Source organism: Mustela nivalis (genome assembly GCF_964662115.1).
Source record: "Mustela nivalis genome assembly, chromosome: 17".
In the NCBI taxonomy this organism is placed as follows: Eukaryota; Metazoa; Chordata; class Mammalia; order Carnivora; family Mustelidae; genus Mustela; species Mustela nivalis.
The window spans coordinates 61273553-61296371 of record NC_139036.1 but is presented as its reverse complement, the minus strand read 5'-3'; the positions used below and the strand labels follow the sequence as shown (position 1 = coordinate 61296371).

Sequence of the window (22819 nt, the reverse complement as noted above, 5' to 3'; positions counted from 1 at the left end):
GGAAGGGCGGGGCGGGCCACTCGCGCATGCGCCGGAGCGCGGCCTGCCCGGAGGCGGAAGCGGAAGCGCGGGTCTCCCGGGAGCGATGGCAGCCGGGGGTCCCAGCCGCTCGGAGCGCAAGGCGGCGGAGCGGGTCCGGAGGCTGAGGGAGGAGCAGCAGCGGGAGCGCCTCCGCCAGGTACGCCGCCGCCCGCCTCGCGCCGCGCCCCCGGCCCGCGCCGCCCTCACCGCCCGCCCCGCGCCCGCAGGTGTCGCGCATCCTGAGGAAGGCGGCGGCCGAGCGCAGCGCCGAGGAGGGCCGGCTCCTGGCCGAGAGCGAGGACCTGGTGACCGAGCTGCAGGGTCGGAGCAGGCGGCGCGAGGGCCTGAAGCGGCGGCAGGAGGAGGCGAGTCCCGCGGCGCGCCCGGGGCTCGGTGGGTGCGGGGCTCGGGCCGCGGACAGCCGGGGCCGGGCCCTGGCCGGGCGGGGGCGGGGCGGGCGTCACGACCGGCCTCGGCTGTCCCGGCAGGTGTGCGACGACCCGGAGGAGCTGCGGAGGAAAGTCCGGGAGCTGGCCGGCGCCGTGCGGAGCGCCAAGTACCTGGTGGTCTACACCGGCGCGGGCATCAGCACGGTAAGGCGGCGGCCGGGCGGGCGCGGGCCGGGCTGGGCTGGGGCGCCCCCTTCTGGGTGGCGCGCCCGGCGCCGAGCCGAGGCCTCCGAGTGGCCGGCGGGTCGCGGCGCACTGGCCTCCCGAGCCGCCCTGACGCGCTGTCTTCAAGCTGCTGCCCGTTCGTCGGAGTGGCCTCCCTAGCCGGTGTGGGGCTGGACCTCACGGCCCGGCAGAGCCCCCGGGCGCCCCCAGATGCGCTCTTTCTTCCCTGTCCGTCTGGGTTCTCTCCTTCGACTTCTGTGTTTGAGACCGTGCAGGCGGGAGCACGGGGGACGAGGGGGCCGGTCTCAACCCCTGCCGGCCGAGGCCTCAGCGGACACCCGAGTCTGCGGCTTAACTGAGCGCGCCCCCCGGGTGCTCCCGGTGTTCGTTCGCAGAGAAGCGCCAAGTGCATCGGCTTGGGGCTGCAGGGGGGAGATAAACCCTTTTAAATGTTGTGATAGGAAGGGAGGGAAGGAAGCAAAAAGCAGGACAGTGTCCCAGCACTTGCTCGTTTCGAGTCAAGGTGGTGGGCGCCTGGGTGGCTCACTCGGTGAAGCCTGTCCCTCAGTTCCCGTCATGATCCCAAGGTCCTGGGGTCGGGCTCCCTGCCTGGGGGGAGCCTGCTTCTCCCTCTGCCAGCCGCCCTCCCCCCCACCCACCCGGCTTGTGTTCTCTCTGTCAAATAAATAAATAAACTCTTTAATTAGAAAAAGAAAAAGCCAAAGTCAAGGTGGTTCACCACCAGCCCAAGGTTATGTGGGCAGAGCCAAGTCCAGAACCGTCTCCTGATCTCCCATTGTTCCTGTTTTCTAAACGTTGAAAGGAAGTAAGTAGAAAGCAAGGCAGAGATAGAGTACAGCAGCTGAAGGAGAGAAGCGTGGGGGGTTTGGGCACGTTCTGTCGAGAAGCCATCTTGGGCCATGGGATAGCGTGAGCGTTGAGGCACTTGTCTACTTAACGGGAACGTGTAGGCCCCGCAGAGGCGAACACGGAGGATTTCTGTTCTCAGGAGGCCTGTGGGTGATGAGAACACGGCAGGTGAGCAGAGAGCGAAGGTAGCGCAGCTGGGCTGGGCTGCTGGGCAGAGATGCAGACACTCACGCCCCCAGCGCAGAGCTGGGGAATCCATCCCGCTGCCTTTGTGGGCGAGGCCGCAGCGAGGCCGCAGCGAGGCCAGGCCTTGAAAGCTGAGCAAGGTTTCACAGGCAAGGGGGAGAGGAAGACCCTCGGAACAGGGTTGAGCTCAGAGGCCCAGCAGTGAGGTCGTATAAGGGGCACTGACCACCCTGACTTGCAGACCGTGGAGCGCTGGTCCTGGGGTCTCCTTCCTGCGGTCACGTGTGCTCCTGTGTTTGCAGGCGTGCTGCTCTGTCGCTTCCTCTGCGTGTTGCTGTCCGACGTCTCTCTTCAGTGTGGTTCGAGGGGGCATTTTTCCAAGCTTAAGCTGCAGGGAGGAGACAGGGTTCCCGAGGAGGCAGGTCACTCACAGCCCAGGGAACACAAGATTGCTTGATCCCAGCATGCCTTCTGTTTTCGCTCATGGTGTTGAGAACTGGAGAAATCTAGTGATCTTTATCTCATCTGGAGAGGCGGCGATCTTTGTGACAGTGGGGCAGGAAGCACTATCAGGATGGGAGAATCAACATGGATGAGTGTTCCTACTTAGGGTTTCGGCATGTGCTAAGCCTTCCCTGAGCACTGGCTAGGCCCTGGGGACCCACAGGTGAGCCTGACCAGCCCTCTCTCTCAGTTTGGAGGACAGGTGTGGTTGGAGAGCCCAGGTTGTAGTCCATGCTGGAGACATTCCCAGAGGCGGCAGGACTCCTTGGGACCTGGAGGGATGAGCTAGACCATGTGGGAGGAGGGGTCCGGGCAGAGGGAAGGAGCCACTCCATCTGGATTTAGGCAGGTAGCACTAAGAAGTGCTGAGCCGTTGGAAGGAATAGAGGCCAGTGCGTGGAGAAGCCTGGAACACATCTGGAGAAACGTTTGCTTTTCACGCTTGTGAATTTTGCCATTTCCTACAGCGATGCATTGTCACCGGGTTAATTTTCTTTCTGAACGTGCAGGCAGCCTCTATCCCAGATTACCGGGGCCCTAATGGAGTATGGACTCTGCTTCAGAAAGGGAGAAGTGTTAGGTAAGCAGTCCAGGGCAGCCTTGCCATCCGGTCGAGCAGAGGCAGCATGGCCTGACCTCGTGGCTCCCCACACCTGTGCTTTCCGTTGCTGTCCGTTTCCTCGCAGGGCCGCTGACCTGAGTGAGGCCGAGCCGACCCTCACCCACATGAGCATCGCCCGCTTACATGAGCAAAAGCTGGTAAGAACCTGCTGTGGCTGGCGGTCCGCTTGCTGGGTCCCTAGTGCAGAACCTGGACGGCCAGATTTGTGCCCAAGTGGCAACTGTACTGTGCCTCTGTCAGCCGCTGGACCTGGGGGGTGAGTGCCCACCGAGTGCTTGACTCCCAGCTTGAGTCTCTCGAGAGTCATAGATGGGGTCTGCCTCAGGCCAGAGCTGCTGGGGGTTCTTTCCACGCTGCGTCTCTATCACGTTGTCCCCACAGACCTCAGAAGCCACCTAGATAAAGGGGAAGCTTGTGGGAAAGCTCTGAAGACCCCCTGCTGAGCACGTTCAGCCACGTGGGCAGGGGTCCCTCCTCCTGGCCCTTCAGTGACTCATAACGAACCAAGAGAGCAGAAACCTGCGCTCTTGGCTCGCCAAGAGCTTCCGGGCTGTTGCGGGCAGCCGGGGGCCCTTCCCCACCGAGGGCCCTCCGGGTTGTGCTGGGACTGACCTGCCCCCCTGGTTTTGCCTCCAAGGCTTCATATGGGGTTGGAGTCACCACCAGTTTGGGGGCTCGGGGCGGGGTTAAGGATGGTGTCACTCATGAACACAGCCCCCCCAAGGCCCCCTTGCTGACTCACGCTGGCCTCTCCTCCAGGTGCAGCACGTGGTGTCTCAGAACTGTGACGGGCTCCACCTGCGGAGCGGGCTGCCCCGCACGGCCATCTCGGAGCTCCACGGGAACATGTACATCGAAGTGAGCGGTCCCGCTGGGGTCCAGAGGGGCCTGCGCGGGCCGGCAGCTCCTGCTCACGGCGGCCTCTCCTCCTCAGGTGTGCACGGCCTGCACCCCCAACAGAGAGTATGTGAGAGTGTTCGATGTGACCGAGCGCACCGCCCTGCACCGGCACCAGACGGGCCGGGCCTGCCACAAGTGCGGGGCCCAGCTCCGGGACACCATCGTGCACTTCGGGGAGAGGGGGACCCTGGGGCAGCCTCTGAACTGGGAGGCAGCCACTCAGGCAGCCAGCAAAGCAGATACAATCCTATGTTTAGGCTCCAGCTTAAAGGTACGTGAACAGCACCGTGGTTGGGGCAGCGGGGGGCGGGGAGCCTGCTGGCACCTTGCCCGTTCGCTGTTCGACCCTGGTGTCCTAGAGCTTCGTTCCCTATTGTGTGCGTGGTCTTTCTGTCGGTCTGTCCGTTCCTGCAGGTCTTGAAGAAGTATCCTCGTCTCTGGTGTATGACCAAGCCCCCCAGCCGGCGGCCCAAGCTCTACATCGTGAACTTGCAGGTGAGCCGCGTATGGAGAGGCCCCTCCTAAGACCTGGACCTTAGGAGAGGAGAACCAGGGAGTTCTTGGGACATTCGTGTCCCGAACTCAAGGCCCAAAGAGGTCTGGCTGAGAAAGGGCCATCGGGAGGCAGTGGGGTAGCCTCACGCACCTTCCCCTGTCCCCAGTGGACCCCGAAGGATGACTGGGCTGCCCTGAAGCTTCACGGAAAGTGTGACGACGTCATGCAGCTCCTCATGGATGAGCTGGGCCTGGAGGTCCCCCCTTATAGCAGGTGAGCGGGGCGCGGGCGCATCCCCCCCTTTCCTGCCCCTGTGTGGATGGGCTGTGTCTGTCTGTTCTCGTGAACTGAGCACAGGGAACGCTCTGAGTTGCACGTGGTGTCTGAGGTGTGACTGCAGCCCGGCGGCCTCTGCAGGGAGCGGCTGAGGCATCAGCCGAGAGCGTGACTCCCTGCGGGGAGAGGGAATGTGCCAGCGCGCGCCTGGAGGCCCCCCTACCGCAGACAGCCTGGACGGGAAGGTGCCTTGAAGGGACGCGGTCTCGGCGCCTCCGGTCAGACAGAGTCTTGGTGCACTCGGTTTGGGGAGCTGGCGCACTGTGGGCAAGCGTAAACTGTACCTTAATACAGAATTTGTGATAATTTAGACGTGGTGTATGTATTGAGTAAAAAGTTTACACTTTCTTTCTCTGTGAATTTTCAGGGTCTTATAGGGGAAATCAGTAACTTCTTTTAATCAAAGGGTTCAAGAATTAAGGATCCCTTCACCTTCTGGGCCTGGCAATTCTTGTATGTTATGTTTGTGGTGTTCTGTAATGTGGGCCTATTGTGTACTGTACTCTTTTTTTTTTTTTTTACATTAACTTAGCTCATTTTCTTTATCAGTGCTTATCTGTATCTTAAGTTTATAATATGTGGTTCTACATCTCAGTCAGACACATGATCTCTCCATGGTGTAGTCCGTAGGCCACACCTCCCTAGTCAGCTGGCCTTTTTCCCCCACATCCCGCAGTCTGGGAAGAGGGAGAGGGTCTGGTCCACCCGCCCCGGCCATACAAGTGAAAAGTGGGACCCAGAGCTGCTAGTGATTCATCCCTCTTGGGGCTGCTCCTGCCTCACCCCGGTGTGCTGGGCCTGCCGGGTGGTCCGCAAGGACACTGAGTTCCGCAGAGGCTGAGCTACTGTGAGTGCTGACCTCTGAGTTACTGGGGAGCTTAAGCCGTTCTGTAGCTCCAGAACAGTGGAGCTGCCACCAAGCAAAGCCTGGCCACAGTTAGGACGGGAAGGGAAGCAGGGCGACCTCCTGAGTCAGCTTTCCCGCCCTGGGGCAGGTTGTGACTGAGGCTCCCAGGCTCACCTGACCTAGCTTTCCCTTTTCGGTAGGTGGCAGGACCCCATCTTCTCCCTGGCGACTCCCCTGCGTGCGGGTGAGGAAGGTAGCCACACTCGGAAGTCGCTGTGCAGAAGCCGAGAGGAGCCTCCGCCTGGAGACCGGGGTGCACCGCTCAGCTCAGCCCCGGTCCTAGGCGGCTGGTTTGGCAGGGGCTGCACTAAACGCACAAAAAGGAAGAAAGTGACGTAACCCGGTGCTGGACGAGAACAAATGGCACTTTGCAGATGTGGGAACTCGCGGTCAGGGGCGAGGCCGGGACTGCCTCCCGGGTCCCGCGCGCCCCCTCCCTTGCACTGCTGCGGCCGCCTCGGGCCTGGGCCACCATCAGTCAGAGGACTCCTTGCCGCGTCCTAGAGGGGGGGCGGCCTCGCCTCTCTGCGGGATCGGAACTCGGGTTGCTTCACAGCCGGCCGGTCAGGAGGAAGCACGCGACTGCCTTACCTCGTGCACCGGGCTCGTCTCAGGGGCCTCAACCCTATTTCTACTGCTTCTTACTAAAACGTGGTAACTTTATAGCGACCTTTTTCTGAGCGGGGTTTGCGGCAGAGGGCTGGCTCTGAGCCTGGGCTCGGCGCGCCTTTTTATTGTTATTAAACATCTCTGCACTGTCGCCCGCGTGTCCTCGAATGGCTGCCGGGTGGGCGCGGGAGCGGGAGCGGGCGCCCCGCGGGTTCCCGGGGGCGGGGCGGGCGAGGGGAGGCGGGGAGAGCGGGTGGAGCCCCACGTGGTCCCGCCCCGCCCCCTCGGCTAGGTGCGTGCGCGCTATTGGCCCCGCGCGCCGGAGGGCGGGGTCTCCGGGACACCCGGGCGGCCGCCGGGTGGGGGCGGGCCTCGGCTCCGGCGGTTCACGCCTGTGGCGGCGCACGCGGGGCGGGGATCCAGGGGCGGGGCGGGGCAGGACTCGCCATTGGCCGCGCGCGGCGGGTGAGGCCCGCGTGACGGCGCGTGCGCCCGGCGGGGCGGGGCGTGCTCGGGGCGGGCGGCGGCCGCTGGGAGTCGCGGAGCGGGCCGGGCCGCGCCGCCGCTGCGGGGCCATGATCCGGAACGGGCACGGGGCGGCGGGCGGTGCAGAGCCGCCGGGTCCGGAGGGCAGGCGCGCCGTGCGAGTGTGGTGCGACGGCTGGTGAGCGCGGCGGCGGCGGCGGCGGCGGGCGGGCCGGGGGCGGGGACAGCCGGGGCCGCGGGGGCCGCTGCGCCGCCGCCCGGAGACACGTCCGCGGACCGGCCTGCGCCCGGGGCCCAGGGGACGGCCGTGCGGCGCGAGCGGCCGGTGGCGGCGGCGGCCCGGCCCTGCGGCTCCCGGCCCCGGCGCCCTCCTGGGGACGCGGGCGCCCGTGCGCCGGGCTCCGTCGCTGAGCCGCCCGCCGGGCCGGGCCGCCGGAGTGTGGCCGGTGGTGGCGCGAGTCGCGCGTGTCCCGTCCCGACGGGGGAGCCGTGCGCCCAGAGCGTCTCGCCCGCGGTGTCGGTGTCCGGCTCCCCAGCCCGCCTGCCGCAGGGCCGAGGGAGTCTACTGGGTGTCAGGGCGAGCGGCAGGGCGGGATTTGCCTGTGTCCGCGACCCCCCAGCGAAGCCCCCGGGCTCCTGGGTCCTGCCCAGCAGGGCCACAGTGCCCATCTGTCCTGTCCTCTAGCTGGCCGAGACCTGGAGTTGTTTGCAGATAAGTTGGGGGGCGTCGGCAGGTGAGAGGAAAACTGACCTCTACTGAGCGCTGGCCCCCCGGGCGCTTCCGGATGCCTTCTTGGTGGCAATCAGAGAAAGCACAGCCCCCACCTGGCTAGCTCCCCCCTTGGGAAGAGAGGGGGGCTGTTGGGGGCTGGGAGGGCTGCCACACCTGTGCAGCTGTGCCTGAGTCCCCTTCAGGGAGGGAGCATGTTTTCGTGTGGGTGGACTCTGACCTTGGCCCTGGTCTGGCCAGGCCCATGCCCCAGCAGGCCAGGGTGGCTAGGACACACCCTGGACCCAGCACCACCCTGCATTCCGATCTGTGAACCCCCAGCCCAGCCCGTCCAGTGAGCTCAAGGGCCAGCCAGGCTGCTGCATTTGCACTTAGCCGCTCCTCTCACCCCAGGGCCTGAGCCGTGTGACCCCACAGTCTTGTGTGCAGGGACCTGGGGTGCTGCAGTGAGAGTTAACAGGTGTCAGGGAGTGGAACAGCTTTGCACACCAGGTGGCGTGGGTCACCTGGAGAAGCAGGACAGTGTCACCTACCCAGGAGACGACGTGAGGCTTTGGAAGGAAATGGACTTGGTGTGGGGCCAACTTGGGCACCACACAGGGAAGCAAGTGGGCCTCTAGCTGAGAAGTCACTCCTTAATCAGGCCTAGATTTGAGGATAAGAGCTCTAGAACCAGCCACCAGGGAGGTTGGTTGGGCCCAGAGAGGAGAGCCTCGCTGAGTTTCTGGAGGCCATGGAGGAGCGAGCAGGACTTCAAAGCTGGCAGTCGCCTTTGCTTATCTGTCAGACTCTGTTCCTTATTGGTCCCAAAGACTGGCCGCCTGCTTCAGAGTGGTACAGAGTCCAGCCCACCCCTATATTAATGTCAGTTCACAGAGTAAAGAGGCTGCCCCCCAACACACTTGTTGTTTGCATTTGGTGAGAGGAGGGGCTGAGGGCAGAGGCCGGAGCTCTGTGGCATGCGTGGGGAGCCGAGCTGTTGTGCGTGCTCACTGGCCCCAGGGGGCAGCAGGCCTTGTTCCTGGGCACAGCCCAGCCCCTGTCATGCTTGTTAAATCTGGCCCAGGGACCAGTGGCATGGGGAGCTGAGTGCCCAAATCCCCTCTGAATGCCCAGGCTTGGCCAGACCCTGAGGAGCTGTTCCCAGTGGCAGCTTCTCAAAGGCCTTTTTAAAGAAGGCCCAGGGGAGCGAGGCTGCACCCCCACGCCCCCTCCCAGCTGCTCAGTGCCACCCTCAGCACAGGGACTCACCGTCCTTTCCTTCCACAGCTATGACATGGTGCATTATGGCCACTCTAACCAGCTGCGCCAGGCAAGGGCCATGGGCGACTACCTCATCGTGGGTGTACACACCGATGGTGAGCTGGGCTGCTGCCTCCCACTGACCTCCCAGGGCCCTGCAGGTGGCAAGGCCAGGTCCATGGCCATCCTTCTGAAGAGCACGGCCCAGCAGCTTCACGCCACCTGTAGGCCCAGGCTGAGCCCCCCACGGCTTCCAATCCTGCGGCTCAAGTTGAACAGTGCAGCCAAGGGATGGCGTTTCTGGCCGTGCTGTCCGCTTCCCCCTCGCGCCCCAGCCTGGTGCCTGGGACCCTTGGGAATGGAGCGCCCGGCTGTCACAGGACTTTCCCTGGAACTCTGGTTGGGTGAGGGGAGCACATAGTTAGCCAGCGAACACATCCTGAGCCCCTGTACTGGCCCAGAGAGACAGGGCAGTGTCCACACGGGTGTGTTTCTGCCCTCCTGACAGGCAGAGGGCCCAGGGAGACAGACGGCTGCCCGCCACAAACTCAGCTGGGGTTCCAAGCCCTGCTTGGTGGTGGGAGGGGGCCCCAAGGCCAGCGAGCCTGTGGGTCAGCCCTGCAGAGCTCATCTGTCTTGTCCTTGCTCTGTGTCTGGCTCTAGAGGAGATCTCCAAGCACAAGGGGCCCCCGGTCTTCACTCAAGAGGAGAGGTACAAGATGGTGCGGGCCATCAAGTGGGTAGACGAGGTGGTGCCCGCAGCTCCCTACGTGACCACGCTGGAGACTCTGGACAAGCACAACTGTGACTTCTGTGTGCATGGCAGTGAGTGAGGGGCGGGGGCCTCTGGCCGGGCTGCTGGGGCCTGAGCCTTTCAGGGGTCTGAGAAGGCGTCGGGTCTGTTCCGAGAAAGAGTCCCTGCACGCCAGGGCCAGCCTAGGATGAGGGTTGGGGGCCCCACAGGTCCCCGCAGTCTGAGCTGAGAGTCCTCATTCGCCCGTGTGTGGTGCTCCCTAGATGACATCACGCTGACCGTAGATGGCCGCGACACCTACGAGGAAGTGAAGCAGGCCGGGAGGTACAGGTGAGCCCCAGAGAGGACCCCCCTTGTCGAGGACTGAGGCTCACAGCTCCCCCCTAACTCTTTCTGCCCACGAGGAAAATGGGCTGCAGCCTCTTCAGGCCAGGGTGGGAGCAGGGTGGGCTGCCCAGTGGGTCTTCAAGTGTCACAGACCTGTGCCAGCCCAGGTGGTGGGCATGGGCCGTGGGCAGCTGGCCGCTGGGAAGAGCACGGGGTGTGGCCATTACTGGACTCAGCCATGGGGCACAGTCGTGAGGGCCAGAGACTGGAGCTGCCATGGGCCCCGGTCTGGCCTCCCCCGCCCTGCCCAGCAGCACTTCTCGTCTGTTCTGTCATGCCCTTCCGTGTATAACAGCGCCGTGTATAACAGCGCCCTGTGCTCCTGGTCCTGGTTTTGTGTTGCGGCCGAGAGTGGCCCAGAGCTGCCTGGTCTGCACGGCCCAGCGGGGGTTGACGGGGCCACGCTCAGGTGGGGTGAGCCGCTGTGGGGCCTTTGGGGTATGTCCAGGATGCGAGTGTTGACCCCCCTGTGCCCGCAGAGAGTGCAGGCGCACCCAGGGCGTGTCCACCACGGACCTCGTCGGCCGCATGCTGCTGGTGACCAAGGCCCATCACAGCGGCCACGTGAGTCTGGGAGGGACCGGGGCAGGCTCCCAGGGCTCAGGACACTGCTGGGAGGGAGGAAGCACCTGGTCTGTCTGTCTTTGTCCCTTTGTGAGCTCTGGGGGTTGGCCATGTCGGGGGGACGGCGAGGCTCCTCAGCGTCCCGTGTCCTTCCTCTCAGGAGATCTCCTCGGAGTACCGGGAGTATGCAGACAACTTCGGCAAGGTGAGTGTCTCCCCGACGCGCCAGACCACTCCCTGATGCCCCTGTACCCGGCCCCCACCTTCCGGGCACCACCTGGCTACTGCCCACCAGGCTCAGCCAGTTCCATGGCCACCAAGGAGCCAGGACCGCCTCAAGCAGGTGGCCTCTAACCAGGCGGCCTGGTCCTCTCCCTTGAGCCCCGTCACCCAACACCCGCCAGGCCGACATTTCCCTCGGAAGGGCCCTCCCAGGTGACCAGAAGGTGGCTTGGGGTGCTGGGTCCCCACCAGGACAGTGGCCACTGCTGGGCCTGCTATCAGGCCCCAGTGCTGTTGGCTGCAGTGCCCACGGCGGCCACAGGGTGGAGCCACCCATCCCGGTGTTGCTTGGGGCAGGCACTGCTGGCTCCCCACCTTGTCCCTGCCTGAGCGCCCACGTGACCCAGCAAGTGCTGTAGCTGGGGCTTGGGGTTCTGCACCAGCGGCCCCACACCTGCTCCCAGCAGGCAGGCGCAGGCAGCCCGGCCCAGAAAAGGAGCTGGGGTTTGGGGGCAGGTGAAGGACAGGCTGCTCCCCAGGCAGCACTCGCTGACCAGAGCCCTCTCGGCTTCTAGTGCCCTGGGGGGCGGAACCCCTGGACAGGGGTGTCCCAGTTCCTGCAGACGTCTCAGAAGATCATCCAGTTTGCTTCGGGGAAGGAACCCCAGCCAGGGGAGACTGTCATCTATGTGGCCGGTGCCTTCGACCTGTTCCGTATCCTCTGGGACCGAGGGGGAGGGTGGCCCCCACTTTGGCCCCGTGGGCCCCTCTGGGTCATGGGACCTGAGAGGCCTCCCTGACTCCTCGCAGCTCCCAGAGTGGGTGGAGCTCAGGGGAACCCGCCGGAGCCCCGGTCCTGCAGGGCGCCTCTTCTCCTTTTACTTGATTCTTAACCTGGGCACAGACATCGGCCATGTGGACTTCCTGGAGAAGGTGCACGGCCTGGCCGAGAGGCCGTATGTCATCGCCGGCTTGCACTTTGACCAGGTCTCGCTTTCCGGCCAGCTGATAGGGTGTGGGCGGGCAGGGTGGGGGGGCTCCTGGAGCTGAGGTTGGGCACAGGTGGCTCACAGGGGTGAGACCTGGGGAGCTGATGGAGGTGGGGGAGGCAGGGGCCTCTTTCTGGGGACTGGGGCTTCCCCACACTGCTGGGCCCGTCTGCCAGAGGCTGCCTGCTCACTGGAACTCACTCTGGCCCTAGGAGGTCAACCACTACAAGGGGAAGAACTACCCCATCATGAACCTTCACGAGCGGACCCTGAGCGTGCTGGCCTGCCGGGTATGGACCACGGCGGGGGCGCCGGGTGGGGTCCCCTGCGCAGGCTGCGGGGGAGGAGGGGGTACCCAGGAGCCTTGGGCTCCGGCCAGCCAGCCCTGCCGTGCTGCTCCCTCTCCCAGCCCTTGCTTCCTTAGCAGCGAGCACTTTCTCCCATCAGCCTGTGGCCTAGTGGGTTCTGAGCTGACCACCTGTGCTCCCTGTCCCCCTAGTACGTGTCGGAAGTGGTGATCGGGGCCCCCTATGCGGTCACAGCAGAGCTCCTGGACCACTTCAAGGTGAGGCTCCTGTGGACCAGGTACCAGGGAGGGCCCTCTGAGTGCAAGGCACCAGGCTCCCTGACCCCTGCTCCCTCCCCAGGTGGACCTGGTATGTCACGGGAAGACAGAAATCGTGCCCGACAAGGATGGCTCAGATCCTTACCAGGTGGGTTGTGCTGGGCCCTTGATGGGCACGAGGTGGCCGAGTGTGCTGTTCCCCGGGGAACCTGCCCCCACCCTGCCGCCTCCCCCGTCTCACAGTGACCAGAGCCTGTGGAAGCTACCCTGGGGCCAGGTTAACTGCGGTCCAGTGGCCTCCTAGGAGGAGGAGGACACTTGCTAAGCAGTGGGAGGAACCATGCTAGTGTTCTGGTCTTTCGGGGGTGAGGACCCTCCAGGCCCAGGCAGCTCCAGAGGAGGGCTGCCATCACCTCCCCCAACCTTCTGGCCTCCAGGAGCCCAAGAGAAGGGGCATCTTTTGCCAGATCGACAGCGGGAACGACCTGACCACGGACCTCATTGTTCAGCGCATCATCAAGAACAGGTGAGGAAGGGCTGCCTGGCTGGGCCCGGCGGGGCCGCGGAAGCCCCAGGCCTGGTGCACAGCTCACCGCAGCCCGGCCCCCAGGCTCGAGTACGAGGCCCGGAACCAGAAGAAAGAGGCCAAGGAGCTGGCTTTCCTGGAGGCCAGGAGGCGGCAGGAGGCGCAGCGTGAGAGAGAGAGCGACTGTGACTTCTGAGCAGTGGGCGGTCACCCCGCGTGCCCACGGGCCAGCCCCTCCTGCTCTCCTAACCACGCCTCAAGGGTCTGGTGTGTAACAAAGCTGCCGGCTCCCTCTCCACCTGGCCTGCTATTGGAAGGGCTAGAGCCGAGGGCGCTGCCCCCACCCTACCTGCCCAGAGGCTTTCCCACTGAGTTGAACAGAGAGAGCATCCAGCACAGATGAGCAGTCCAGCGGGCACCTTTCGCCAGCGGGGAGCCACCCTGCGAGCCGATGAAGGCCTGGCTTCTGCTCCCCGCCAAGCCCCTGCAGACCCAGGACACCCCCACCACCTGGCACTTTCCACCGTCCAGGCCTCATTGGAAGCCAGCTTTGGGGGAGCAGTGACCCGAAGGGGCACCCCCTTTCCTCCTCAGGACACAGGCTGTGCCGCCTCCCGTGTGGGCTCCCTGGTGCCCTGGGGCTGGCTCTTGGGCATTGTGCCCCCCACTTCCCGGGCCAGCCTTCCTGCTCTCCCCACAGACTGCTCTCGGTTTTGTATCTGACTGGCTGGGGTATGACCAAATAAACCTGGTGGGAGCTATTCTGCGTCCAGCTCTTAGCCCTGCTCCCCACCACCATGCACACGGTGGGGAGGCTGGGGGTGGGGGAAGCAGGCGGCCCGGCAGCAAGGGACCCCCAGACGCCCCAGGCTGTCTTCCCTAGAGCCTGTAACGGAGGGAGAGCAGCCAGAGCCCAGTGGGTTCTTGGCCCCGAGCCCGTCACGAGGCCAGTAGGAGGCTGGCTCCCCGTGGCCTGGCACAGGGCCACGGATCTGGGAAGGAGTTGGCTCCGGCTCCCTGACCGGGTCCCCCCCAAGCATCTTGGGGTCTCCTGCACCCAGATCAGGGCCCCTGGGAACAGCCCAGCAGCTGTGGGCTGCCGACCCCGCTCCCCTCTTTGTTTCGGACGGGAAGGGGCGAGAGTTCGGCGGGTTTCCTTCAGAGGTGAGGGCTGCGATGGTGTCTTTTCAGCCCCTCCCCCCGGAAGGGCATCTGTCCTTCAGCTGCTGAGCCGGAGCCGGGTGAGGCCACCTTGGCCTGGCCCCGTGGAAGCGGAGATGGGAGGGCTAGCGTCCTTCCCTCCTTGGCGGGTGGGTCTGTCCTCTTCCTCCCGACGTACCCAGTCATGAGTCTAACTCCGAGCTGTACAGGCAGCGGGAGGGAAGGGACTGAGCCCTCAGCCACCCCGGCTCCCCGCTGGGCGGCCTCCACCAGTCTCCTCCCTCCCCAAGCTGCGCCAGTGCGGGAGAGGCGCGAGGCCCTCCCTAGACCCGCACCGCCCCTAGGCCCCCAGCTTCAGGGAGGGCGAGACTCCAACTCCTGGAGCCCTGGGCAGCAGGGCCCTGGGAGCGGGGGCACGAGGAGGGAGCCGCTAGTCCTGCACGGACTCGAAGCGGGAGAACACGGGAGCGGCCCCTCTAAGCTGGGGACTGCGGCAGCCAGGGAGCCCACGGGGACACAGTTGGAGGAGGCTCGGGGCCTGGGCTCTGGGAAGTCAGTGCCCCTAGAGATGCAGTCATTTGGGCCAGTGGGTGTGTGGGTCCTCCCACAGCCTCTAAGTGGGGCTGCGCCGGCTGTGCCGGGCTTTGTCCTGGAGCAGCAGGTGTGGCTGCCTCCCCCAGCCCCACCCCTCCCTGGCCTAGTCCCTCCTTCAACAGCCCAAATCACTGCCCTGTGCCTAGTACTTTGTGTTTTGGGGGGACACCAAGAAAAGAGGGACTGCAGGAGTTGCGCCTCTTAAAAGGCAGAGCATTGTCCTCAGGAAACCCCAGAACCAAGGCGCGCGGGGGGGGGGGGGGGGGGGGCGGCTGTCCTAGGCCAGGGGCCCCCTTGGGTGGGGTGGTGGGCAGCCGCAGTGCTCAGGGCAGACATGGAGCTGCCTCCTGGAGGACACGGGGGAGCGCGGGGGCTGTGTGGACGACGACAGCGGGAGGTGAGGAGGCTGCCCCCGCCCCGCCCCCCCACCCCCCACCCCCCCACCCCCACCCCCACCCCCACCCCGCCCAGGGCAGACAGTGGCGGCGGAGTGGGGTCTGCAGACCGCGGGGCCCGCCCCACCCGTCCCCACTCGGAGTTCCGCTGCGCTTCTCGTTTATTCGGGGAGCGGATGGGCGCGGGGGTGCAGGGAGGCGCTGGGGTGTCTGCGCTGCCGCCGGGCAGGGTCGGGCTGGGTGGAGGCTCAGGCGCTGCGACAGGAGGCCGCGCGCAGCGACAGGAAGACGTCCGCCTGGCACTGGACGGTGGCGCGTCCGTCGGGGAACCGCGCGCAGCTCCGCAGTTTCGGGGACACGTCCTTGACACACGCGGCCTGGGGGCGGGAGGAGGCTGAGGGGCCGCCCCGGCCCGACCCCGCGGCCCCCGCGCCGCGACCCCGCGCACCACAGCCCCCCTTCTGACCTCCGACCGACCCCCCCCCCCAAGCCCCGCCGGCCCCACTCACGAGGTTCCGCAGGCGGGGGCGCGGCTCGGCGACGGCGCTCGCCCGGCCCGGAGGTCCCGCGCTCCCGGGGGGCTCGGAGCGGCGCGCGTGGGGGGACCTGCGGAAGCCGGACAGCAGCCCCGCCGCGCGGCCCACCGAGTAGGAGCCGGGCCCGGCCGCCGGCCTGTACCACGCGAGGCCCGGCGGCGCCAGCAGCAGGCACAGCGCCAGGGCGGCGGCCACCAGCGGCGCGGACCGGGCCATGGGGACGCGGGCGGCGGGCGGACTGCGCGGCTCGGAGCCTCGGCGGCCGCCGCCTTATATTAGCAGCGCGGGGCGCGGGGGCGGGCCCCCCTCAGGCAGCAAGAAGCCGAGCCTCCCTCCCGTGCGGGATCCCACGCCCCCATCCTCCCCGCTGCCGCCTGCTCCTTCCCCCTGTCCCGTGGTCCTGCCTGGATGCGGCCTCGGTGCAAGCAGGGACAAGCGGGGCAGCACTGAGCAGCCCCCAGGACGCCGAGGGTGCCCTAGCAGTTACCCCTCCCCCCAGAGGTCCTAGAGGCTGCAGAGAGACATCTGTGCCCCGGGGACACTTTCTCCAGCCCTCAAAGGGAACTTCAAAGTCTGGGTGGGCTTGGGGGCCACCTTCTGTGTCACAACCACAGGGGAAACTTCTAATAGGGCCACTACTGGTGGGGTCCTTTAGGAAGAGGTGGGCAACGCAGCCAGGCCTGACCTCTGGAAACCAGACCAAGGGACAGCTGACATGAACCCAGAGACTTCTTCCACCTAGTTCTGCTCTCGGGGTGGGCACCCTCAGAACACCTGTGCTCACCAGGCCATGACTCAGTCCCTAACTCAAGCCATAGCCAAATGGGGAAACAGAGCTGGCAGGAGGGCAAGCAGAGCGCCTCACTGGCTCACGGGGGAAGACCAGGGAGCCGAGCAGGGCCGGAGGTGGGGGGCAGTAAGGGGAAGCCGGAGGAGTGTTTGCAATGGCAGGCCGTGTGAGCCTCTGCGACCTGGGGGGAGAGCTGGCTGAGGTGCCGGAGTCGCTGCAGGGTCCCCGAGCTTCCGGGGAGGAGACAGCTGGCTGGGGGGCAACTGCAGGGCCAGCTTGAGGCCAAGCAGACCCTGCAAGGACCAGGCTGGAGGCAGGAAACACGGAAGAGCCGGAACGGCATGTGGGGAACAGCCTACAGGAGGGTCTGCGACCTTAGGCAAATGGACAGTGCATCTGAGAATGAGAGCATCCACCCCAAAGGGCAAAGCCGGAAAGCCTTCGAGGCTGCACTCAGCGTCTGATGCCCCAGGCAGAGTCATGGGTCACAGCAGAAACCCCCCCACCCCGGGCAGGGGAGGTAGGCTGGGGGCACGCCAGGGTGAGGTCTGGAAACTCCGGGACAGTGGAGGCCGGCCATGCTGCCTGGACCCGCCCTCTGCAGGGCGGCAGCCCACTCCCACAGGGCTGTGAACTCCCAGGGATTCCTTGGATCCTGACACATTGTAGACACAAAGTCTCAAGAATACACAGTAGCTGCCCCAACACCTGTTTGTCTGCAGGACTGCTGGGAGCTTCCAGGAGGCTGAGCCCAGGCCCTGGGGTGGGGGGCGGGGCACCAAGTGCAGGGGCCAGAGGGCTTTCTCTGGCACCTCTTCCCCTAAACAAACTGGACGCCATGTGTCTTCCTTTGGGTGTGTCCTCCCCGGGTCGGATCCTGAGCTTAGGGGCCCGGGCAGCTGGGTTTCTGGACAGAGGGCATGTGACCTCCGGCCTGGAGAAGGGGGATGGTCGTCCCCTGGGCTTCCTTCCCTCTGGGTACAACATGCAGGCATGAAATAGGCTGCCCCAGAGGTGACCAAGCAAAAGGCCAGCCCCCGAGGACACTACCTGGTCTTGCCCCCAGGGACTGAGGACAAGCAGCATCGGAGCACTCAGCAGCTGGCCACCCACAAGGCACAAGGCAGTGACCCCCAGGGCTGTTCCCCGAGAATGGACCGGAAGGAGCCAGTGCTGAGTGACTCCTTGCAGCTCATGAGGACATGAGGCCTGCAGCAGTCTGTCCAGAAGCAGCCAAGACTTCCAGGGCTGGGACCATGGCCCCCAGGGGCCACCCCTAACCTGGAGCTGTGGACTGACAGAGGTGCCCAGAGGAGCCTCCCATGGGCTGTTCTCCAAGTAGAGGACCTCAGACACCTGGGACACAGATGTCCTTAACATGGTCTACGCCGGGTACGTCACTGCTCAGACGCTCCAGCTGGCCTCCCGCCAAAATAAGGGAGGAGGGACTGAGAGAGACCACCAGCCCCTGCTCAGGGACGGCCTGTCAGTGAAAGGCACAGCAGCTGCCAGCTGTGCCAAGTCAGGATCCCAGACTGGTCTGCGAGGTGGTCCCCAGCTTCGAGCAGGTGAGAGGCCAAATGACAGGCCCCGGGCCTCGGAGCCGCTGGTGTTCCATTTCCCTGGTACACACGCACGCCCCAGGGCCTCTGCACCCCCGGGGGCCTTTCAAGCCCCCAGAGCCAGCCACTCTCGCCCCTGGCTCTTCTGGCTGATCCTACGCTCCCGCTCCTCCTGGGGCTGTGACTCAGAGCCTTGGCGGCATCGCATCGAGATGTTTACTCCTGAGATTTCCTATCAACGCACTGCGAGGTGGCGTCAGGACCAAGAAAACAGGCAACAGAGGCCTCTAGCAAGGTTCAGGTAATTTAATGAGTTTTACTTATTGGATAAAAGTGTCACCATTTGAAGGAAAACAAACGCAGCTCCAGTCGTCAGCGTGTCGCGGCCCGGAGGGGGCTGGTGCCAGAGGAGCGCAAGCCGGCCAGCCCTGGGCAGGGATGGGGAGCTCACTCCTTGAACTTCCACTCCTGGCGGCACATGGGGCAGTGCTGCTGCACCTGCTGCGCGTTCAGCCACTTGAGGATGCAGTGCATGTGGAAACAGTGCGAGCACTGGCCCCATACCAAGGGGCAGTCGTCGCCCGGCACCTTGCCTGCGGGAGGGGGCGAGAGCACCAGGCCAGTCACACAGGGCAGCCCACGCACCGGGCAGAGATGGGGCGCAGGACCCCTGGGTGTCCGGCACCTGCCCAGCCCCAGCAGCCCAAGGGCGCCCGTGTGCAGGGCCTCTCACGCCTCATGTTTCAGCAAAGACAGAAATCAGGAGCGTGAGCACAGTGTGTGGTGTGCACACACATACACACGCACGCACACACACACACACACAGGCCCGCAAGCGCAGCCCTCACTCTGTCCTCCCCTGCGAGGGGGGTGGTCAGCTGCAGGGGGGGGCGCGGGCCGAGCCCACAGTCCCCGCCTCCCAGGTTCCAGGCCCGTCTACAGGCACACTGGGACACCAAGGTCATAGCCTGAATCTATCTAGGGACACCCCCACCCCCCCGCCGCCACCAAAGAGCCACCCCTCTGAACAGGGAACTATTCCTTCCAACCAGGCGTAGGAGAGCTGGGGCCTTGGGAGTTCCTCTCTAGACGGCAGGGACCCAGGAGGCTTCAAGGGAGGGCTGCGGGCGGCCCGACCCGTCAGCAGCCGGGAGTCAGCACGCGGCTACCTTCCGCCTCGCTGTCAGGCCACCTGCTGCTGGCACTCCCTGTGCGTGGAAATGCCACCTCCATGGACGGGTACAGGGGACAGCCACACTGCCGTGATCAGAAGAAAAAGGGGTCTCTGATCTCCTCTGATTTCTGAGAAGCAAGAAAATCCCATCAAACAGCCAGTGCCACCAGAGCACAACAGCCCCCTCAGGCTGTGTGTCAGGGTCCCCGTGGGCACTGAGGCACTATGGCTTGCAGCCTCTACCCTTGCTGGGGTGCCATCCCCCCCCCATCGCTGCCCTGGGGGTCCTCTACACCTTTGGAACACTAGCTGGACCAGATGTCACTGATGCACAAACACAAGGGCCAAGCCAGACAAGCCAGGGCTAGGACCGACAGCCTGTCCCTGCGGCAGCTCTGTCTACCCACGTCCTAGACCATGCTGGGAGCTCCTCGCAGAACAGAGTCTGCCTCTGGACTTCTGTGACCACCATCCCTCCTCGACACCGAACACAGGACGCTCGGTCCCATGAAATAATACCACAGCCAACGCAGCGGTCCCACTTGGCCCATCCCTCACCAACAGAGGGGCTGGGAACCTGGCGGTGCTCTCGGCCACCCTCGCCGCACTCGGCCACCCCGTCACCCCTCTTCTGGACAAGAGGCCTGAGCACATGGTGCATTGAGGTGCCTGCCACTTCCGGAGGGCAGGAGCGCAGCCCCGTGGTTCAGACGGGCACCAGGTCAGCAGCCAATGTGGGCTCTTCAGTGTCCTTCCACGTCTACCGAGCGTGCGCGGCTCCCTGACCCCGAGCAGCCCCTGCCCCACACGCCTGCACCCCACCAAGTCAGGACGGCCGCCGCTGTACGTTCTTATCCACGTGTTTGGGGTGGTGTTTTTTAATCTTCTAAAAAAAATCCTTTTTATGACAAAACATCGTTGCCTTCCTGAGACTTTGATGACCTAACGACTAGAAAATTATAAGGTGGGGCAAAGACAGAATTACTGTACTCGCTCTGCTCCCCCGCCCGTCGGGGGCGGGGGGAGGACCCTGTGCCAGGAGTGCCCACTCGGTGCGGTGGCTGACATGACACCCCCCAGGCCCAGGGCCTTCCTGGGTCCAGGAGAACTCAGCTTGGAATCAGTCCCCTGCAAAGGCAGGATACTCTGGCAGGGGATGCCCTGGGGGCCCGCTGATGGGGGAGTACCCAGGCCACACGGCCATCGGCCATCAGAGGCAGGAGCCACTTCCAGTAACGTCACCAGCAGACAGCCTGCCTGAGGCATGCGGAGCACAGAACAGTGATGGTGACTCACCCAAGTGCTTGCTCCGGTCTGGACACAAATCCTTTGTCATAAAAACATGTCTCAAGAAGACTTTTACTCCCAAAGCCCTCTGGGGCTGGGGGCAGGTTATCACAGCGCCCGTCACCCCAGGTTTCTCACAAGCGCACAGCTGTAGCAAAAGAACCCCAGCGTCCCTTCATCCGCACAGGCAGGACCTAGGCTTGACACTTTGTACAGGACGACTGGCTCTCAAACTTGACCTCAGGTCAGAAGATCGTGCCCTAAATCTCCCCCCCCCAAAACCAAAGCCCACCGGCAAACGCAGACGCCAGCCACGAGCCCTGCCGCCGCGGCAGCAGCTGGGCTCCGCACCCCTGCGTCTGCTCCGCACCCCTGCGCCTCCGCCGGCCGCTCTCTCCCCCACAACCAGTCGAGGGCGGTACCCTCCAGGACTTCTTTCCAGAAGACTCGAGTCTGCCGCTTAGGAAGCTGCAGGTCTGTGCCCCACCCCCCAAGACTCCCATGGCCTTTGCTGTGTCGCTAGCGACACAGAGTGATCTGAAGTAGGGGCGCCTGGGTGGCTCAGTGGGTTAAGCCTCTGCCTTCGGCTCGGGTCATGATCTCAGGGTCCTGGGATCCCGCATCGGGCTCTCTGCTCAGCAGGGAGCCTGCTTCCTCCTCTCTCTGCCTGCCTCTCCGCCTACTTGTGATCTCTCTCTGTCCAATAAATAAATAAAAACCTTAAAAAAAAATCCAATGACCTGAATTTCACTGTAAGAAGTAAAGCACTATTATTCTGGCCACTCACCTCACCCCACACAAAAGGCCTGGCCATTCATGGGACAGGGACCCTTTAGTACTTCAATGTCTTGTTTTCCTCTTGGGACTGCCCTTGGCCCCTAAGGGTCAACTTGCTTCTGTTTAAGTTCACTTGGGTTTGGCTAAAACCAAAATGCACTGGTGCAAAAACTGGTTTTTGACTTAAAAATATATTCAAAGCGTTTCTACTTCACAGAACATAACGAGAACAAAAATGAATCAAAAACCAGCACAAAAAAGAAATCCGATAAAACCTGGTGGGGGGCACTCCGTGAAACAAGACAACTTTGCTAAAAGGTCAGACGCCTTGAAAAAACTGAATGGGGGTGGAAGGGCCTGTTCTATGCTAACACTGAACACCCAGGGCAGAGCAGAGCAAGCAACTGTGGATTCTGCTTACACCACACAGTGAAGGGACACCTACGGACACCTGGGCAAGTCCCAGCAAGGACTAGGAATAGGGGAGACCCTAAGGACTCATCATCACGTCCTGTCCGATGGGACGGGACAGCCTGTAACAAGCTGGAGTTCTGTTTAGAGACTCGGCGGACGTGGCACCAGGCGTCCGAGTTATCCTCGCCGAACCGCGGAGCAGCGGTGGAAAGGCCCCTTACCCACCGTGATCCTCTGTGCTGGGCGAGGGAGCGGAGCCCCTACAACCTTCCGGGTTTTGTTTGCTTGAGAATCTTGAGACACGGAGTTCTAACACGTCTTTCTCCCCCTCAGACTTCACAGCCGAGTCTCACCACGCTACAGGGCGACACCACTTTTTCTTACAAAACTTCTGATGGGCCCTTTCTACAAACAGGGGCCCAAACCACCTGGCTCTCTTCTGTCCACTTTTCTTGAGGAAAGGGGCACCAAAACCCAGCCACTCCGTGCAGGTATTTCTGGCAAGGGGTCATGGCCAGGCCAGCAGGCAAAGCTCAAGAGGGCGGGAATTCAGGGGACACTCACAGTCCGGGCAGCAGCCATTAAAGGCCATCCGGCAGATGCCACAGTTCTCGTCGTTGGCCACCCAGAGCCAAGTGGCCACGCCGTTCCAGCACTTAATCTTCACCTTCATGGCCGCGGAGCCTACAGGCAGAGGGAAAGAGATCACCCGGCACCTCAGTCTGCACCGCTACAGCATCTAGGTACCGAAGCGGCGCTCCTCTGAGCCGAGGGTCACCCAACCCCACGGTCAGCACGGGGCTGGACCGGCGGCCAGAGCTCTGAGAAGCCCAGACCGACCAGCACACATTGGTCCGCAAGGACGGCGGGGCCAGGGCCCGGGCGCCCCTGGGAGGGCGAGCCAGGCTCCCACACCCGCAGGGATGTCTACACGGTCGGCACGGTCTGCCCGGCGTCCTCGAAGCGCAGCGCGGGCTCCCACCCGTGCCTGCAGAGATGGGCCGCACCGGGCTTTTCGGAGGGGTGCGGCCGGCCCAGGCGGCCCAGGCGGCCCAGGAGGCCCCGGCCCAGCTGACCACCCGGGGGCACCCACCCAGCCCGCTCGGCCTGCGGCCCTGCTCAGCAAGGACTTTGGTCGGGAGCCGCCGCCGCCGCCGCCAGACCAGAGCGCGGAAGAGGGCGTGCAGGGCGGGACCGGGGCGCGGGGAGAGCGTGAAGCGCGAGGAGGGAGCGGGGAAGGCGCGGGGCGCGGGAGACGCTGCGGGCGGGGCGGGGCGCGCGCTCCGTCTGGGCAGAGGGTGGGGCGCGGGGCAGCCGTGCGGGGTCCAGGCACGCGCGGGAAACGGGGGGAGGGGCGGCGCGCCAGTCCCGCCCCAACGGCCGCGCTCCGCCCCGCGCTCTCGCACCTCCGCCGGCCTGACCGCGCGCTGCCCCGCCCGCCTTCCGTTGGCAGCGCCCGCGCGGGAAGGTATAAAAACGACCGCGGCCACTGCCCGGCACCTTCCGGAGCGCCCGCCCAGCTCGCTCCCTAGCGCGCACGCGCCGCCCCGCCCCCGCCGTGCACTCCCAGCCAATCCCCGGCCTCTCCAAGGCCTCGGC

General features: G+C 64.6%; 4 protein-coding genes across 10 annotated transcripts; 2 read left to right on the top strand and 2 right to left on the bottom strand.

Annotated features, from left to right (window-relative positions):
• The first annotated feature begins 47 nt into the window (after positions 1-47).
• SIRT7 (sirtuin 7) lies at positions 48-6216 on the top strand. Of its 6 annotated transcripts, XR_014304546.1 has the most exons (11): positions 48-178; positions 249-386; positions 510-614; positions 2705-2775; positions 2882-2954; positions 3577-3675; positions 3752-3988; positions 4132-4212; positions 4380-4486; positions 4917-5002; positions 5597-6216. XR_014304546.1 is itself a non-coding variant. In XM_082705596.1 (10 exons), the coding sequence occupies exons 1-10, from the start codon at positions 86-88 to the stop codon at positions 5793-5795; spliced, it is 1203 nt and encodes a 400-aa protein (XP_082561722.1). In that variant the 5' UTR covers positions 48-85; the 3' UTR covers positions 5796-6216. The 6 variants fall into 6 exon arrangements, 4 of the variants coding, with proteins under 4 accessions (XP_082561722.1, XP_082561724.1, XP_082561721.1 ...); XR_014304547.1 differs by having other exon boundaries at positions 249-614; XM_082705596.1 differs by lacking the exon at positions 4917-5002.
• Positions 6217-6568: 352 nt separating this feature from the next.
• Positions 6569-13291, top strand: PCYT2 (phosphate cytidylyltransferase 2, ethanolamine). Its single transcript, XM_082705544.1, has 13 exons — positions 6569-6729; positions 8551-8639; positions 9187-9348; positions 9541-9607; positions 10144-10228; positions 10389-10433; positions 11026-11164; positions 11355-11437; positions 11652-11729; positions 11939-12004; positions 12087-12152; positions 12442-12530; positions 12615-13291. Exons 1-13 carry the CDS (start codon positions 6641-6643, stop codon positions 12724-12726), a joined length of 1170 nt encoding a protein of 389 aa, XP_082561670.1. The 5' UTR covers positions 6569-6640; the 3' UTR covers positions 12727-13291.
• Positions 13292-14871: 1580 nt separating this feature from the next.
• On the bottom strand, positions 14872-15615 carry NPB (neuropeptide B). The gene is made up of 2 exons (XM_082706825.1): positions 15190-15615; positions 14872-15057 (listed from the first exon to the last, which is right to left on the bottom strand). The coding sequence occupies exons 1-2, from the start codon at positions 15430-15432 to the stop codon at positions 14929-14931; spliced, it is 372 nt and encodes a 123-aa protein (XP_082562951.1). The 5' UTR covers positions 15433-15615; the 3' UTR covers positions 14872-14928.
• Positions 15616-17859: 2244 nt separating this feature from the next.
• On the bottom strand, positions 17860-22775 carry ANAPC11 (anaphase promoting complex subunit 11). Of its 2 annotated transcripts, none has more exons than XM_082705543.1 (3): positions 22627-22775; positions 21785-21904; positions 17860-18161 (listed from the first exon to the last, which is right to left on the bottom strand). In XM_082705543.1, exons 2-3 carry the CDS (start codon positions 21891-21893, stop codon positions 18016-18018), a joined length of 255 nt encoding a protein of 84 aa, XP_082561669.1. In that variant the 5' UTR covers positions 21894-21904; positions 22627-22775; the 3' UTR covers positions 17860-18015. The 2 variants fall into 2 exon arrangements, with proteins under 2 accessions (XP_082561669.1, XP_082561668.1); XM_082705542.1 differs by lacking the exon at positions 22627-22775 and adding an exon at positions 22314-22480.
• Positions 22776-22819: the final 44 nt, after the last annotated feature.